This window comes from Frieseomelitta varia, unplaced genomic scaffold (genome assembly GCF_011392965.1).
Source record: "Frieseomelitta varia isolate USP_RPSP 00005682 unplaced genomic scaffold, Fvar_1.2 scaffold_577, whole genome shotgun sequence".
In the NCBI taxonomy this organism is placed as follows: domain Eukaryota; kingdom Metazoa; phylum Arthropoda; class Insecta; order Hymenoptera; family Apidae; genus Frieseomelitta; species Frieseomelitta varia.
The window spans coordinates 334,307-353,448 of record NW_025110342.1 but is presented as its reverse complement, the minus strand read 5'-3'; the positions used below and the strand labels follow the sequence as shown (position 1 = coordinate 353,448).

Below are 19,142 nucleotides of genomic sequence, written 5' to 3'. Positions count from 1 at the left end.
GAAGTGTTCCGCTGCTGTATGTATAACCCGAAATAGACGGGCGTGCATTTTGGATGAAAGACCTCGAGGCAGTCGAGTCTCTCTCTCTCTCTCTCTCTCTCTCTCTCTCTCTCTCTCTCTCTCTCTCGGATTTGTTTGAGAAGCATCCAGATAGAACTTTACGAATTTAGTCGCGCTCGTTCCTGATAAACCGAAGTAGAACGGAGCCCTCCCCCCCAGATTTCTTCGTCTCCTCGTTCCATTAGCACGCTAACTCCGTTTCGTTGAAACAATCGCGACTTCGAGATAGACGACAGGCAAACTTTTCAAGTGAAACCTAATTCCGACACAGTCTCTCCGCTCGTCTCTGTCCGAAGTGATCGCTTTCGGTAGGTTCGATCGAGTCCTCAAGTTCCCTCGAAATTACGAGGAACACATTATGGATATTATGGGAGTGTTAAGACCTAGGACACATCATGTTCATGACCTCAAGGTGCTTCAGGCACACGTTGTGTACGATACTTGTAAAATGATACAGTATCAAGAGTACGAGTGCGAGAGAGAAAGAGAAAGAGTGACAACGTATCGAGAAAATGTGTAAATCTGATCGTTGGAGAACGGTGAAAATAGTCTGAATTTGATCGTCGAGTGAAACAGACAGTATGATCGTTGAATGGAATAAACAGTGTGGATTTGGTCGTTGAGTGAAACAGATAATGTGGATTTGGTCATTGAGTAGTGTAGACAGCGATGTGGAGTCAGCCATTGAGTAGAATAGACAGTGTGGATCGGATCGTCGAGTGAAAAAGAAGAAACGTGGATTCGCGTGAGAAAATTTGTCAGCGTGTAGTAGAATTCTTCTGGCTTAGTTTGACCAGAAATAATTTTAATTTTAAATATATGCTGGTTGGTATATTTAACTTATTAATAATAATGTATATGTATATTTTACACTCGGTATTGATTATCTAACCTCGAAATCCAACAAACGTCGGCAATTTTATCGAAATTATAAGGAACCAAGGTTCGATGCAGTTTATCTTTATGAAGGATCTCGTTATCGAATCGATGCTCGTGTACGACTACCTTTCCCATGACGAGCAAAGTTGTTTCCGTTCGTTTCGAATTTCGACTGCACCGATCCGGTTCATCAAAGAAAATTGCCCTCTCGAAATTCGCCTTTACGTACTCACGTAAATTCACGTGCAAGTTACTTTTAACAATCCTAACTCCAGCTTCGTATCGAGAGCTAGTCAAACAAAATATTTGGCGATGATCTTCGTGAAAGCAAGTGATACATTAGCGAAATCTGTTTCCATAAATGGTCCACAAAAGTAATATGCATGGTAGAAATTTTCATTAATATAATATTTAAATATTTAATATTTAAATTTCATAATATACGATAATAATGCAAGAAATAGAAAAATTCGAGAAGATATCAACGCACTTGTAATTCCAGGGCGGAATATTATTAAAAGGAAGAAAATTGCAAAGAAAACTTTTATTAAAGAAAATATCCTTTCGTAAGTGCCGGAATGTTATCGAATGATACCAAGCACCAAGGACGTTTATCTTTGAACCATTAAAAGTACTTTATATTCTGTGGAAATTGCACTGTAGAGCTGCAAGGAAATCCCTTCGTGTGTCAATACATTTTTGATTCACGAATTGTTGTTTTAATTTTATTATTATTGTATAAATCATTATTTGAGAGTGTTACTTTTGCACGTAGTAAACCATTTATGGGAACAGATTTTGCCAAAGAGCTGGACGTAGCAATACTTTTCTAACCCATTGTATTTGTGGCAGTCGAGCAATTCGAGAGTTGCTCGAATAAAAATTCTACTCGCACTCTACGGATAGTCTGCGAGCAAACAGTTTGTCGCGCAGCAGATGTTTACATTACTGGAATAACAATAATGTGTACGAATCTCGACTGAAACGCCCCAAAAAAAATAGAACGAAAATTTACAGATTCTCGCTCCGTGACGCTCCGAGATACAGAGGCGCACGCATTTGCGCGTTTTGGAAATTCTCTCGCGTAACTCAAGTGGCATGTTACGCAGCTCTCCTGCGTCAACGTTTGCCGAAGTTACGGAATTGAAATTCCTTCCATTCTCGCGACGATGCCCGCGAACGACGAAGCCGACAAAAGACCCCATTCTGCATCGTTTGCGTAGCAAATTTCTTCCAGCGTTCTCGACTCGACTCGATATTCTTCCCTCGCGTTTAAGTCACACGAGATAACGGATCATCCGACCAAGTTGTGTTTCGTTCAACGTCACAGACAATCTAATTAGGCTGCCGACTCGGTTCCATCGATCACGTCCGGCACACCGCATACCGCGAATACTTCTCGATCAAATCGTCACGGCGATCGCGGTTAACACCGTTAGACGTCGTACGAATGCCAGTAACCGCCATAATTCGCCTCAGTTGTAATTAAGATTTCAGCGTACGCAGAAGCGACGAATAATATTAAATATTAAATATTAAATATTAAATATTATTGTATAATAATATTTAATATTAAAATTAAATACGAATATTAATATTAAATATTAAACATAATTAAATATTAATATTAAATATTAAATATAATTAAATATGAATATTAAATATTAAACATAATTAAATATTAATATTAAATATTAAATATAATTAAATATGAATATTAAATATTAAATATAATTAAATATTAAATGTAATTAAATATTAAATATAATTAAATATTAAATGTAATTAAATATTAATATTAAATATTAAATGTAATTAAATATTAATATTAAATATTAAATATTATAATTTATATTAAATTGTATAATAATATTTAATATTTATTATTGTAACTTCAAAATTCTTAAAATATGGCAGAGTGGGATATAAACTCAGAGGCAACGTTTACAGAGAATAATTGAGAAACTAATAGTGATAGTGACGATGTTGATGAGAACCTAAGTTGTTCAACGTCATCTGAACAACACTTACATTATACATTACCAGTTGCAGTCAATAATTTAAATATAATATCTACGCTGTTCAACGTCACCTGAATAATACTTATATACATTAGTATTTGCAGTCATTAAACTTCAAATAATTTCCACATGCATAAATATTTGTAGTATTAATATAATCGTCATTTTCCTTTCTTTTCGTGAACTGGCTGATGTTCATAATTAACGTTTGGATACTCTTCAAATAAAACAAATTTCTCAATCTCGCTGCACGGAATAGAGGTGTGAAGGCACTATTCCTCGAACAATTCATCTTGTCTTCTCGCGACTCGAAAGCTTACTCTGCAACGTTAGAACGCTGGGAACAACGCTTCGTCGGATCCAAATACGTTTCACGGAATTCGAGCAACGCGTTAGTCTTTCGAACGCGGCCATAATTTGTACTCATCCGTTACACGAGGCCGGAGAAACCATCCGAACGGTCCGATCAGTCATCGTAGCAAAACGCACGATCGATACTCGGGACCGAGTTTCGAACGTATTAATTGATACTCGATAGCCGCGCGTTCTCGAAGACGAGAGTCCGAATCGCGGCAGCGCGAAAATTAATAATAATTTTCGACGTCGTATCCGGTGTCGGTTCGACTCGCATCGATCCAACTCGCGTGCAAGCGTTCCAATTTTCAGACAGCGTAATTATCCTCTCGGTGCTCGCCGCCGGACAATGCCACGGACAATGCTTGTTCGCAACGTTTGCGTTTGTCCTATCCAGCTTACATTTGTTCCTACCCTCGTCGCGATAAAATCGCCTATTGCGGGCCACAAACGATCGGAGATGCGCGCCGATCTTGCCGCAGTTTCGATCGAAAGTTCGATCAGATGTATAGGGCGGTCACTGAAAAACTGAAGAGTTTGTTGGTATATTTTTTTATTTGTTGTTGTTTTTCATGCATAATACTGAAAGAAATCCTAAACTAATTATATTTCCAGATAAATTAATAAAAAATTTTGAAAACGTGTGTTTGTAAAAGTTATTTTTGTTTTATATCATATTCAGTCTTTCAGTGATCGGCGAATTGAGGGAAGGAAGGGGAAGAGGCTTCGTTTATTAGCAACCAGGAGAATTCACGTCGAGTTATCGAGTGATTCGGGGAAAATCGTAGCACGGGCAAAATTGACGCCGCACTCTCTGACAGTGAGTACCCTACAACGTTCGGCATCCACCAAAACACGTGTCGAGCCGCTTACGGTTGGGCTGACAAGAATCAACAAATAGAAATTACTCTTGCCCCAAAATTTCATTGCCGAACCAGATATCCCGGCCTGTTATTGCGTCTATGCTTTTCTTAATGTGCAAAATTTGCATTCTCACTGATGAACCTCGAACGAGGTTTCCAAAGCTTAAATAAAAAGTAAATAAATAAAATAAATAAAAGAAATTAATAATATAATAAATAAATTAATTTATTAATTTATATTATATTATATTATATTATATTATTAATAATTATTATATAAATTAATATTATTATATTATAATTATAATATTTATTATATATATATTTGTATAATTTATAATATATATAATTATATTGCAATATTATAATTATAATTATATTATAATATTATAATTATAATTATATTATTATATTATATTATATTTATATTTATATTATAATATTATAATTATAATTATATTATATTATAATATTATAATTATAATTATATTATATTATATTATATTTATATTTATATTTATATTATAATATTATAATTATAATTATAATTATATGATTATATTATATTTATATTTATATTATAATATTATAATTATAATTACATTATTATATTATATTATATTTATATTTATATTATATTACATTACTTTTATTCATCATATTAATATAATGAATAAAAGTAAATAAATAAATATTGTCGCGCCAATATGAAGAAATATATATACGTAAACGTTCTAGAGGAATTTTGCGTCTCGGAAAGAGTCGTCGATGTGTCGCGCATTCGCCTCCGCGCGTCGATACTTCATCCGACGAGAAGTTAACTCGTGCGTTTCGTACGTTCACGAGGTCTGGCGCGTGTAGCGAGACAGAACCCACCCTCGGTGTCGTCGGGATACAATTACTCACGTACCTTGATCATCGTGTAAGCCCGGCTTTCCTCATGGACCGCCCTCTTTTGCTGCTTCTCCATCATCGAGTACGCCTTGGCCCACCGTAATCCTTCTTCCTGTGACACGACACAATACGTTCAGCTAATCATCAATTACCCACTGGCTGGTGGTTACTAAAACTATCTCTCTGCGTGATACGTCGCGTCGAATTAATCGCGGATATTACATCCATGGGCAATTTGTCGTCGTCGTGGGTGAGAAGGGCGGGGGAGGCAAATATTTATCTCCTTTCGGTTACACGTTCGTTTCCGTGCTGAGCGTTAGTGACGATCCGGCATCAAACAAATCTCGAAGCAAATTTCTCTCTTATCAACCTCTCCACCCCCTCCCTCCTCCCCGGCGAGATCTGTTTGCACGAGAAACACAGGCTGAACGCTTTTACGCGGACCTCTTAAAATGCAACGGATTTCGCAGTGCGGGGTCACGCGTTCTCGCCGCTTAATTAACCCAGCTAATTTTATCGCATCGTCGCGAATTCCCAGTTTAGCGAAGAGAAGCGCCGGTCTTTTTCCGCTGCTGCAAACTGCGCAAACTTCGTCCCTGTATTTATATTGTTTCATTTTTATTCCTTGTCGCGCAGGTATGGTCATTATATGTTACACGCGAACTAAGCGTTTGCTTAGTTTCGAGAGCTAGTCTCAGTGCTTTGCCTCGATAGTTTAGTTGATAGCATCTGTGACTGAATCAATCATTCCTCAGCGTCACCATCAACTGGAAAATCCCACGGATGAACAGAGCTCGCGAATTATTCAAATCTTTGGAAATACACTGTTACTACGTTTACAAAATATCTGACAAAAATTATACATTGGTCGTTTCGATCGCTTGGTAGTTCTAGCGTTAAGTGTTGAGTGTCGCAGAATCCTTCGTACACAAAGTTTCATAGAGGAAATCAGTCCCTCAGTTGTACATCGAGTATCTTGTAACAGAATCGTTCAATCACTCGTCTTTCTTCAGAACTAAAACATATGAACACTCGACATTTTCAAACGTATTTATGAACAGAGAACAATTTTAGTATACACCCTGCTTTGCACGTCCAGCGAGAAAGATTTGAATAATAATAAATTTTTGATTAATAGTGCAGAAATCGACATTGCATTCATGAACAAATTTTCAAGAAAATTTTTCAATATTTACTTGGAAAAACTTATCAGTGTCTATTGTTTAAACAAAAGGTGTTTCTACAAAATGGGATGCATTAAATTCGTCGTTAGTTTTAAAGAAACGCTGATTTCATCAATTTACACAAAAAACGGTATCTTCAATAATTTCCGAGATATTTCCACATTGATTTTTTCCCCAAAACACGTACCGCGCCAAAGCGTCAAGAATTAAAAGAAATCGCAGACACACGCGCGCAGTGAAAAACAAACCAGTTCATTCAGCAGTCAAAATTCATAGTTTTTTCTATCTGGTCAATCTATGCTTAGTCCTTAATATCCTTCGAGTATACTCTTGTGCAATGTCCGGGATCACTGGTTAATAAATTCCAACAGACATTTCGCACGAAACGGAGCAACGAAATTATTCGCCGGCAATGCACAATGTGCGTCGACGACACGCCACGAGATGAGAGTTTGTTTCTCTCGATACGGGAACGCGAATGCGTGCGCGATACCAATTAATCGATTTCGTTAATGACTCGTAACGCCGGTCGCGACGAGGAACGGTTCCATTAATCACCGGTAGATCGAGCCGGTAGATCGGTGACAGTGCCGGAAATAGTTACTAACGAGGTGTATTCACGGTACGGCGCAGAACGTATAAATCGTTCGTGGGTGCCATCGACGTGGGCGCGCTGTATAATTTTTCACGCGACGGAACGCTCGAGGGAATAAGGAAACCGTTCCCGAAAGTGTGGAACAACCTTTCCTTTTCGCTTCATTCCTCGGGACCGGCAAATGTAGCTCGACTGAAAACCATTAACTCGCCAGAACTCGGTGGATAAAGATAGCACGCTCTATACTTACTTTGTGTCTTTGTTTTATTAATTTCTGTTATGTAATTGTAATAATATGTTATTATAATTTGATAACAATTGTGCAAGTATTAATTATATAATTAATATAATTTTATTATAATTGTGTAGTATTGGAGCAAGTGTTCCATGTCGTATAACCAATTAAAGATAGCACGCTTTATATTTTCTTTGTTTCTTTGTTTTATTAATTTCTGTTATGTAATTGTAATAATATGTTATTATAATTTAATAACAATTGTGCAAGTATTAATTATATAATTAATGTAATTTTATTATAATTGTGTAGTATTGGAGCAAGTATTCCACGTTGTGTAACCAAATAAAGATAGCACGCTCTATATTTTCTTTGTTTTATTAATTTCTGTTATGTAATTGTAATAATATGTTATTATAATTTGATAACAATTGTGCAAGTATTAATTATATAATTAATATAATTTTATTATAATTGTGTAGTATTGAAGCAAGTGTTCCATGTTGTATAACCAAATAAAGATAGCACGCTTTATATTTTCTTTGTTTCTTTGTTTTATTAATTTCTGTTATGTAATTGTAATAATATGTTATTATAATTTAATAACAATTATGCAAGTATTAATTATATAATTAATGTAATTTTATTATAATTGTGTAGTATTGGAGCAAGTATTCCACGTTGTGTAACCAAATAAAGATAGCACGCTCTATATTTTCTTTGTTTTATTAATTTCTATTATGTAATTGTAATAATATGTTATTATAATGTGATAACAATTGTGCAAGTATTAATTATATAATTAATATAATTTTATTATAATTGTGTAGTATTGAAGCAAGTGTTCCATGTCGTATAACCAAATAAAGATAGCACGCTTTATATTTTCTTTGTTTCTTTATTTTATTAATTTCTGTTATGTAATTGTAATAATATGTTATTATAATTTAATAACAATTGTGCAAGTATTAATTATATAATTAATGTAATATTATTATAATTGTGTAGTATTGGAGCAAATATTCCACGTCGTATAACCAAATAAAGATAACACGCTCTATATTTACTTTGTTTCTTTGTTTTATTAATTTCTGTTATGTAATTGTAATAATATATTATTGTAATTTAATAACAATTATGCAAGTATTAATTATATAATTAATATAATTTTATTATAACTGTGTAGTATTGGAGCAAGTATTTCACGTCGTATAACCAAATAAAGATAGCACGCTCTATATTTTCTTTGTTTTATTAATTTCTGTTATGTAATTGTAATAATGTTATTATAATTTAATAACAATTGTGCAAGTATTAATTATATAATTAATATAATTTTATTATAATTGTGTATTATTGGAGCAAGTAGTCCACGTTGTATAACCAAAATTAGAATAATTGAATATTTTGTTATGTATATAATTTTATTATTCGAATAATTTTAAACTGTGAACGTTCGCGATGTCCACTTTGCAAAGACACAGGTTTTTAAAGCGTACAAAAAATAAAATTTCAGCATCTTGAAATTCTCTCAGTTAAGAGTTTTTACATTCTTTTAATTAATATAAATATATTTTTCTAATAATTTCTATATATATACTATACTTCTATATACTGTTTCATAAATATGTATTGCTTTAATATCCACATAAATAACGAATATAGGTTGAACTGATGAAAAAATATGTGAACCATGTGCGGCCCTCGACAAATTTTTGTTTTGTCAATGGAGGCCCAGGAGATCGAAAAGATTGGACAGCCATTAATTAGAGTGTATCGTAAATCAGAGAGAATTATTACGCGTCAGTATCCTCGGGCGTGGATCTACACGTGTAGTATCATACGTGTAGTATGTTTCGATACAAAAAACGAGAATATAAATATTGTCCGCAGTCGCGAGGCAGACAGATTAGAACAAATCGAATGTTTACGGTCCTCGGTTGTACGGAAGCTATCGGAAGCGTAACATTCATGCGAAACACAGTCGGTTAAGTGCGTATTAATGTTTGTAAAAAAACTTAGTTACATCAAGCTGAAATGCACACGATGTTGCAAATTAAAATGGAAAACGTTATTCTGTGAGAAAAGTAGCCGAAACAGTGAACAGAGATCGTAAAGTGATAGTGAATTCACTGAAAAAATAATCATGGACAAAGTTGTGGACGACCGTAGCTACCAGATCTAATACTACGTATGCTCAATTACAATACAATACAAATTTACAAGTTTCATTACAATAAAATACAATTTTAATTAAAATAATCTATCAAACTAATTTACTTATTACACACATACTTATCCTACTTATACACGTTGACAAAGGCGCTACGGACGAATGCTTTAAACATGTAAGAAAGCATTTTTCTGTCGTTCGTTCGAATCAAAAGAAATGTAATAATTTTCAGAGCGTGCTGTCTTTTTGTCCGCGGAAAAGGTGCACCAGTTACAAAGTGCCAACCAGAAGCTCACTTTGCCTCGACTCGAACAATCGTTTCCTCGTGCAAATGGCATAAACGGCAGACTGTCGTCGTCCCATCGGGGGCACGTTTTACGACTCGAGTTTATTGCGATTAGCGCCTTGGCGGACGAGGTCGTAACACTTCTCCCCCTTAAAGTCGGCTGATTTCAGTTACCGGTCGTACGATTCGTAATCCGTGAAAACAAACACGGTGTTTCGAGCAAACACCAGCGTGTAACGGCGGGGAACAACAACGTTCAACACGCACGCCTTCGTAACAGTAACTCTACGCAGCCGAGTCGAATCCGTTGCATTATCATAATCGATATTTCGTTAGCATAATGAAACGATACTCCCGCTCGTTACGAAGTGGGACGCGACGTGCCACGTCGATGTAATTTGCCCGCCGAAATGGCTATAATCGAAACAGCAACGGCGCCGATTAAAATTTCTCCCCTTTGCCCCGAACGTACGTACGTAGACGCGTTTGTTTGCTCAAAGCGATTAATCGCGCACGCGCGTTACCTTCACTAGTCGCTGTTCGCTACTTCCGGGGAAAATTAAAAACGAACGTTTCACGACTCTCTCGCAACTTTTGCCGACGGAGTCCTCGAAAAGTGGAAAACGCGAGGAAATCCAGGAAAGTTTTGCGCGTTCTGGAAGCGAGAAGTCGTCGAGTGAATTTCGACCACTTCTGCTCAAAATCGAAGACTCTCAGATGGCAATTTCTCTCGTAGAGAAGCTAACTCGGCGTGTTAATCCTTTCATTACGAGCGTAGGATATATACGTACATCAATCGTCGTAGCGTTTTCTATTTTTTTTTTTTTTTTTACTCGACAGTGGAATATTTGTACAATAAGAAATTATTGTAATGAAAAGTCTTTCTCAGTCTATTGCAATTCGAAAGGGATCAGCTATAGGTTAATCTCTTAACAATTTAAAGTTAGATTTTCATTCGAAAAGTTAAAGTTTGTTTGAAAAAAAAAAAAACATTCTACGCCCTTGTCGAAATGTTACCAGGAAATTCAAAAGAGATTCGACAGTGGAATATTTATACGATTAAGATTAAGAAATTATTGCAATTCGGTTACAGACCGTATAACTGTTAACCTCTTGCTGGAATAACGTGCCACGCACGTCGAGAATTTTCTGTTCCAAAATTGTAATAATTTCCCAATCTTGAGTATATTTAAGTAAAACAAAATAGATAATAAATTTGTTACTTCTCAATAACTTTTATCCAGCGATTTCATACCGACGAGTTCAAGAAGAAACCGACGAATTACTGTATACGGTTCGGTCGCTCGTTATGGTCCGCAATCAGTGGTTATAACCTCTTGTCCCAAAATATTTTATATTTTCTCAGTTTCAAGTATATTTAAGTGAAACAAAATAGGCAAAACAAGTAATAAATTTATTGCTTCTTGACAACTTTTATCCAGCGATATCATACCGACGAGTTCGAAAAGAAAACGACGAATTACTGTGTACGGTTCGGTCGCTCGTTATGGTCCGCAATCAATTGCCAGCGCAAGTGGTTCAATCTCTGAAAAATTTGAGGTAATAGATTCTCGTTCGGAAACCTGAAATTTGTTTGAAAGGGACATTCTTGGTCAAAATGTTGCCGGGAAATTCGAAAAAGATTCCATTTCGAATTATTAACAAATTAACGGTCTCGGATGATAATTCGATCAGTGCGTACAGTTTATGGCGCCCGTTCAGGGCGCCTCATTGTTCACTCATTATCGTGGCGAAAGTGTTCAAAAAGAGAAGTGTTCGAAAACGACTCGAAGCAAGAGAACTCGTGATTGTTTGCGCGTTTCTGGAAGCGGGGCAGTCGCCGAGCGTATCGTCGACGCTCTCGAGCTCGTTAAAAGTCGAAGACTTTCGGATTGGAACGACGGTTTCATACGATCGCTTCGATAAGCAAACAAAGTGAAAGGAGAGAGGAAACGGCACGCGCTGAACAAGAGGGGGTGCTGGCGGAGAAGGCGCCGTCTCGGAAGGTCAAACAGCGCTGGGATGATGGGAAATTAGGAAGATAGTTGGACGCGAGCGGAGGATAGTTTGGCGGCCGGCCAACCTCGGACTATTTCGCGTCGTACACACCTAGCCGGCTGAAATTCCTGGCTCCAGTCTGTCCTAGCAGCTCTCTGTCCGTCCTAGCAGCCGCGTCTAGGGCAGTTGGTCCGCGTATCTGGCACCCAAACGGAACCACCACACGAACCCTCCCCGGTCGACTTCCTCTTCGTTTCCAGCCTTCCGGCTTCCTCCTCGGCTTTGGCCGAGTTTTCCCTGAGCTTCTTGCTCACCCTCCCCCGCCCCTTGCACAGCGCGATTTATGTTATTTTCGCGGCTGGAGCTTATCGCCTTTCTCGCGAGAGAGAAAAGAGAGAGATCGTCCTTCGCTTCATCCCCGAGAATCATAGATAATCCATTGGAAATTTGCGGACTTACGTTCCGGCTCGGTCTTGACCCTGCTGATCATCTTTCCCTCTCTCAGTTGTTCTTTTTTAATGTCGTAAACCACGTTCCAAGAACAGAGCGAGAATTTTGCATATCGTGACGATATCACTGTTGTGACCGTGACCTTAAACCAGCGGAATTAGATTGGCAAACTAATTGCAATTTGTCCAGTTATAAATATCGTCCCTTGGATTCTCCGAAGCAACGTTATTTTTATAAATAATGTTATATTTTTACAAGTAGCCGCGTACCGTGGCCAGTAAATTATATATTTAATCGATGTAATAATCGATGTAATATTTTAATCGCGAGCAGCCCAGAAACTCGCTGCCGAACGAACCCGTGGAATCTGTGTCGGTTCTTGCATTTTGCTTAAAAGTATTATAGTAATAATTTAAAATTAATAAAATTATAATTATAATTAAAGTAATGAGAATGAATTTTTTTTAAAAAAATTATAAGTAAAATATAATTTGTACCTTTCGTGTCAGTATTTTAATAATTTAATTATCTCGAAAATAAATGATTTAAATATTATTTTTGTTAAATAAAAAAAATAAATATATATTTAGAAATTAAATGTTTGTCGTCTCTAGTTTTTTTTTAAATAAATTTAATTTATACATAAAGAAAAAGCAAAATTACTGTAATCGTGGCCTTAAACCAGCAGAATGATCGATCTGATAATTAGATTGCAATTTGTTCAGTTGTAAATCGTTCCTTAGATTCTCTGAAGTGACGTTATTTTTATAAAGAAACGTACAGACATTCGTGTATTATTATACTGTGATCATTAGATCATATATTAATGAATGTTCACCAACATCCCAGAATCTCTCTGCCGAACGTGGAATTTGTATCGATTCTCTTCTTTTGTTAAAGCGAAATCGACGATACTGATAATTAGAAGATAATAGAATATAATTTCTCCAATTATAAATATCGGTCCTTTGGTTCTCCGACGTTAAACGCTATTTTTGTAAAGGAACGTGAAACGTTACCGATATTCACGTATTACGATCAATAAATTTTATTTTAATAAATGCTTACGAGCACTCTGCAAACTTGCCACCAAACAGAATGTGGAATTTGCATCGACATTTGGATCTTTCCTCTTGTCAAAACGAAATTTGACGATAGTATACCGTGGCCTCAAACCACGCGAAACGACTGGTCCGATAATTAGATTGCAATTTGTCCAGTTATAAATATCGATTCTCTGAAGTAGCGTTATTTTTATAAATAACGTTATATTTTTATAATATACTCGTGTATTGTGGTCAATAAATTATATTTTAATTGGTGTTCACGAACACTTCAGAAACTCGCTGCTGAACAGAACGTGGAATTTGCGTCGGTATTTACGTCGATTCTGTCTTTTTTTTGCTAAATTGACGATACCAGCGGAATGATTGATCCGATAATTAGATTATAATTTGTCCAATTAATAAATATCGTTTCTCGGTGTTCTCAAGTGGTGTTATTTTTATAAAGAAAATGAAACTAGAATTATAATTTAATGATCGTTCACGAGTGGAATTTTTGTAGAATTTTTGTGGAATTCTTTCCTTCTTCTAAAGTAAAATCGACGATACTGGCGACCGCGACTTTAAACCAAAACAGCTGAATAATAACCAATAATCAGAGCAGAATTTGTCCAATTGCAAAAACGTTTCCTGGTTTCTCCAAAGTAACGTTGCTTTCATAAAAATGACACGCATAATAACTTACAGATACCTACTATGTGACGTGTTCAATAGATTGGCAGGTGTTCACTGGCTAAAGAAAATTCTTCTTTCTCCTCTTCAGCCGGCATTTGGATCGATCTCGTCAACGATAAAAGAAACGCGTAACGATCGCGAAGTATGTATCGGGCACGCTACATTTACCACGTCGATCAAGAATCGCGCGCGGCGTGCTATTATTCATCCACAACGAGCTCGTCACGCGCCGTAGCGTTTGATTGAAATTCACTGCGGCGCGAGACCGCCTTGCCGACCGACGCCGATATATTGAATTCGTGGCTCGAACATTATCGGACACGTGCTCTCACCGCCGCCTGGATTCGTGCGACACCGGGGCTGATTTTCGCGAACACCAGCGAAACGACATAATAAGATTGATCTACGTGGGACGGGCGAGTCTATTCTCGTCTAAGAAGTTCATTTCCTCGTCAGTTTCGATTAACCCTACGTACCACGTGACCGAATGAGTCACACTGAAATCATCGGCACAGATTTCATCGACTCCAGTTTTAGCCGACGACAGTGATACTGACCGATGACCGATTACCATACATATTTGTTCATCATTGCTTTTCTGATGATGACGCAAGGTTTCGATTACGTTTAGTTGTATAATTTATTTTCAGTTGATAACATAACTTCTGCAATAACGGCACCGTCATTTTCTAGACATGGTCGAGACATTTTTTTGTATAATTAACTATTTTCACTAACAATAAGAATGATTATAACTCTATTCGATATGTACTAGATGCAATAAAGATGATAGCCGAGCGCAAACCTGAGGCAACGTCCGTGCTGATGTGTAATTGTCTAACGTCATTGTCGATAAAAACTATTGTCGGGCAAATCTGGAGTGAAATATTGTCGGAGAAATCCGTGCCGATAATTTCAATTCGGGACCCGATCCGAATGTCTATCGCAACGAGATTCATATTTCCAACAGGCGGAACAGTTTTGTGTTTCCCCTCGAGTAAACGAGCGAGGCCACCAACGATCTGTGAAACAAGTTGGCACACTCTCCCTTGATATGATTAGCGTGAAACCAAGCGCTCGCTTCATTCCTCGGATTCATTTGGCAACGAGATCCGAGGTCTATGTGCTTGAAACCACCCCGTGTGCGAAGCATGCATTCGCAAAAGCAGACGTAATCTTGAAGTTTCGATCGCCAACGTTTAACTCAGACAAGCATTCGTGTGCCGATGCACGGCCATCAGACAAATCTCAGAACCCGATACCGGCGAGAGACAGAGAAAGAAGAGAGAGAGAATGGCAAATCGCAGTGTGCGAGGGTGGCCATTCTCTCCAACCGGCGAGTTAAAGTCCTTTAGCAGAGGTTAACTATTAAAAACCTCTCGGCCCTCGAGCTCTTGTCATAATCACGAGGAGGTTTCGTCGGACAAAGAGCGTCGCGATGGCAACGTACGTCGGGGCACCAAAAAGCTCGGGGGGACGCACCGTTTCCCCTGCCACGCTTTGCAGCCAATCTCTGAACCGCTTTTCCCCAACGTCTCCTTTTTTTCGTCAAGATTTTCATTGAGAAAAGCAAAAAGAATGAAGGAGAAAGTTGCTGTCAGCCGCCGCGGCGGTTAAATACGCCACCGCGCTTTGATTTATCATTCCGCAATTAATTCCCCGGTCGTTCTTTGAAAAAGCGGCCAAAGGTCTTGCTCGCCTCGACGAGAAGACGAGGGGGAAATCTGCGCTCATCTCGCAGACGACGGTCGTAAGCTTCTTTCACTTTTCGCAAGCTCTCTATCAGCGAGAAAAATCGTGGACGTGGGGAGAAACGCTCGATCGAAGATCACGAAGATCTTGTTTAAAACGGTGAACAGATAAACTGCTTGGCAAACCCTCGACTCGAAGCGAAGGAGCGTTGAAAGACACACTCGAAAACGTCTCGAGTCTTCTCCGGAACTCTCTCTCTCTCTCTCTCTCTCTCCTCTTTGTTCCTGCCACTCACGCTTTGATTCCGCGCGCGTATTCCTGCGTAATCTGCCCAATTGAATGGAGGAAGCACCCTCGTTTTCGTCGATAGATACTTTTCAAATCAACAGCGAACGTTCAAATCATCAGAAGTGCCCGGAGGCTCGTTCGAAATTACGGCAAACAATGCGAGACGACGATCGACGTTGTGGAACGGTAATCGCATCGAGCCGCCGATCAACCAGTTCTCTTTAATCCGAAAAGCGTCGTTCCCCTTCTGGTCCAATAAGCTTCCCCGATGCAATTTCGTCTCCCGGCCTTGTAATTAGCATCCGAAATTCACCGGGTAATCCGATTCCGGTCGGATCTCGTCGGCGTCGACGAAAACTCCCTCGTCAAATTACCCGGCTTTCTTTACCCGGTTTTCAATAGCTTCCCCGTACTCAAGCCCGTCTTCGAGAGGACTCGAACGGAACGCGAGAATTCGCGACGAAGGAGGAATTTTCTCTCACTTTCTATCCCATCGAGATTTTCGTTTTTCTTTTTTTCCACGAACGTCGACTGCCTAGTGTGCGAAAGAAATTTGGAAAAATTTGGTTTCGTGCCACCAGGATCGAACACGAGGAAATATTTTTTGCATCATCTGCCAGCGATTTCGTCAAATAGTATTCACTTCAAATGAAATGAGACAGCGTTGGAAGTAATCATCCTGTCTAAATTTAACATGAAGCTTCGTTGATTACGTTTCTCTGGTATGTGACTTTATTTGAAGCAAGTATAGTGTACAGAATTTCAATCTCCTGAAAAATTTCCTTCGCTTTCGTTTTGTAAACTTTCGCACGAGGCAGTAAGAAGTTTAGTCTGTGTGAATTATCCCGAATTATTCGAACAATAATTTGGTGAGTGTCAAGAATTTGACTCATGAATTTCTTCTCTTTCGAAATTTTATTATTGCTCTTACACCGTACCTACGTTCAATTATCAGCAATGATGAAAAATTTCGTAATTTTAGCTGTCAGCTAAATTTAAGTATGATGTCCCTTTGCTGGGGACAGTCGAGCGCAAAGGGTTGAAAGAATAATTAATGCCTGGCACGTTCACTGTGTTGAAACGCGGCTGCTCGATACACGTACCGCGAGATCGAACTTCCATTGTTCCTGAAACTGGCCATCGAGCTGAAGTGTTTCGTTTTCGAAAATTATTTGTCAGTAACATTACGTACAGAGTGTAAAAATAAATAAACATTGATATTAAAATATTTGAAACGTTGAGATATTCTTTTACCCCATTTAATGTTTTTATCTTTGTTATTTTCATCTATTGTTGCAACTACTATATTTCTCTAGCTTCATCTCACTTATCTTATCATTTGTCATTGTATAATTATGATATTTCATTGTATATTTATACATAAGTAGCGAGTAGGATCTTCATTCTACGTGAGAAAACGAGTCGAAAGAAAGGATTAAAACTTTTTCATTAAAGCCTTCGTTTTCGAGGAAATCGTTTTCGAGAAAACTTGAAAGTTTATACAATTATATACAATTTTCACTAAAGCATATTTAGAGCCTACTTTCTCGAAAATGACGCGTCAAACGAAAAAATTTTATTCTATTACTTATCATTTATTTCTAGACGCGTAGAATGTTCAAACTCAATAATAAAGGCCTCAATGGAAAAATTTTGTTCTCTCACGCGTTAAGTCACCTCCTACTAGAGTGTGCCATCAATTATGAGACACCCTGTATATTAATATCCTCATCTTATTTATCATAAATATAGTACCGTAGCACTGTCCTTCATTTTCATCTTGACGCTAGCTCTTCATACTTTTCCTCTGTTCCTTCCTCAGCGTGAAACGAGATTTCGCCCGTTTATTAGAATAAATTGAGTTGAGTTCAATTCCTTTTGTCGGATGGCAAAAGGCTCTCCGTGAAACACGAAGGTTACCCAAACAGAGCACTAACAAACGGTAGATTAGATTGCCTAATTAAGTTACAAAAACCATGATAAGATCCACGAGGACGCATCTCCTGCCATTTGTCTCTACAAAGATTATAAATACCTGTAGAAATTTGTAGAAGCGCAGCCATTCAGTCGCCAATTCTCACGAAGTATCTACCAAACAAAAAGAAAAAAAAAAAAAATACTTGGACGAAGGAAACTTGCATCTTCCTTGGAACCCAATACTTTGGTCGCGTTTTTAATCGTTCTAGTGCCGTGCAGCGTGATCATGCTGTTCAGATTTCGTGTCACAGTGGCGTTTATAACGCCATATTGTCGTCAGTCATATCGAAGCTTCCTCTCCTAGTTATTTTCTCTTTTTAAAAAAAATTTATAATACCTAATATATTACCTATAAGTGTTTATAATACCTAAATATTACCTATAGGTGTTTATGATATCTAATATATTACCTATAGGTATTTCTAATACCTAATATATTACCTATAGGTATTTATAATACCAAATATATTACCTATAGGTGTTTATAGTACCTAATATATTACCTATAGGTATTTGTAATACCTAATATATTACCTATAAGTGTTTATAATACCTAATATATTATCTATAGGTGTTTATAGTACCTAATATATTACTTATAGGTGTTTATAGCACCTAATATATTACCTGTAGGTGTTTATAGTACCTAATATATTATCTATAGGTGTTTATAGTACCTAATATATTACTTATAGGTGTTTATAGCACCTAATATATTACCTATAGGAGTTTATAGTACCTAATATATTACCTATAGGTGTTTATAATATCTAATATATTACCTATAGGTGTTTATAGCACATAATATGTTACCTATAAGTATTTATAGTACCTAATATATTACCTATAGATGTTTATAGTACCTAATTTCTTACCTATGGGTATTTATAATACCAAATATGTTACCTATAGGTGTTTATAGTACCTAATGTATTACCTATAGGTATTTATAATACCTAATATATCATCTATAGATATTTATAATACCTATAGGTAATATAGGTATTTATAATACCTAAACCACGTGCACAAATAAGCAGTTTTTGTTTTATCTACTTTCATTTACTGATAATTCTACACCAGAGATGGCTAACTGGCGAGCTCTTGCCCCTACTTTTCTGGTCGCTAGCGCTACCCCCTCCACACCGTCGATCTCTCCACTACTAGTGGAGGGGGTAGCGCTAGCGATCAGGAAAGTGAGGGCAAAGGGGCCAGCGGGCCGCCAGTTAGCCATCTCTGTTTTACATGGTTGCATCAAGGAAGCGCTGTCGCGCCGCATGGCACTATCCAACGCCGTTTTCCTGGCACTGACAACGGTCAGCCGAGAAGAAACAACGCAAAAACGCAAGCTCGCAGCCGCTCGATCGATTTCAAACTCGTCACGCGCACTGAATCTGGCTTAAGCTGGCAAATCGGCGATAAGCCCGATATTAAGGCGAGTTCGATGAAACAAC

At 37.4% G+C, this 19,142-nt stretch overlaps 1 protein-coding gene across 1 annotated transcript in view; it reads right to left on the bottom strand.

Annotated features, from left to right (window-relative positions):
* The window catches only part of LOC122534164 (neprilysin-1-like), a 105,267-nt gene that overhangs the window by 32,936 nt on the left and 53,189 nt on the right, over window positions 1-19,142 (bottom strand). The window contains exon 4 of the mRNA XM_043664533.1: window positions 5,088-5,183. Within this exon, the coding sequence (XP_043520468.1) occupies window positions 5,088-5,183 (96 nt within the window). The remainder of the gene's footprint in view (window positions 1-5,087; window positions 5,184-19,142) is intronic.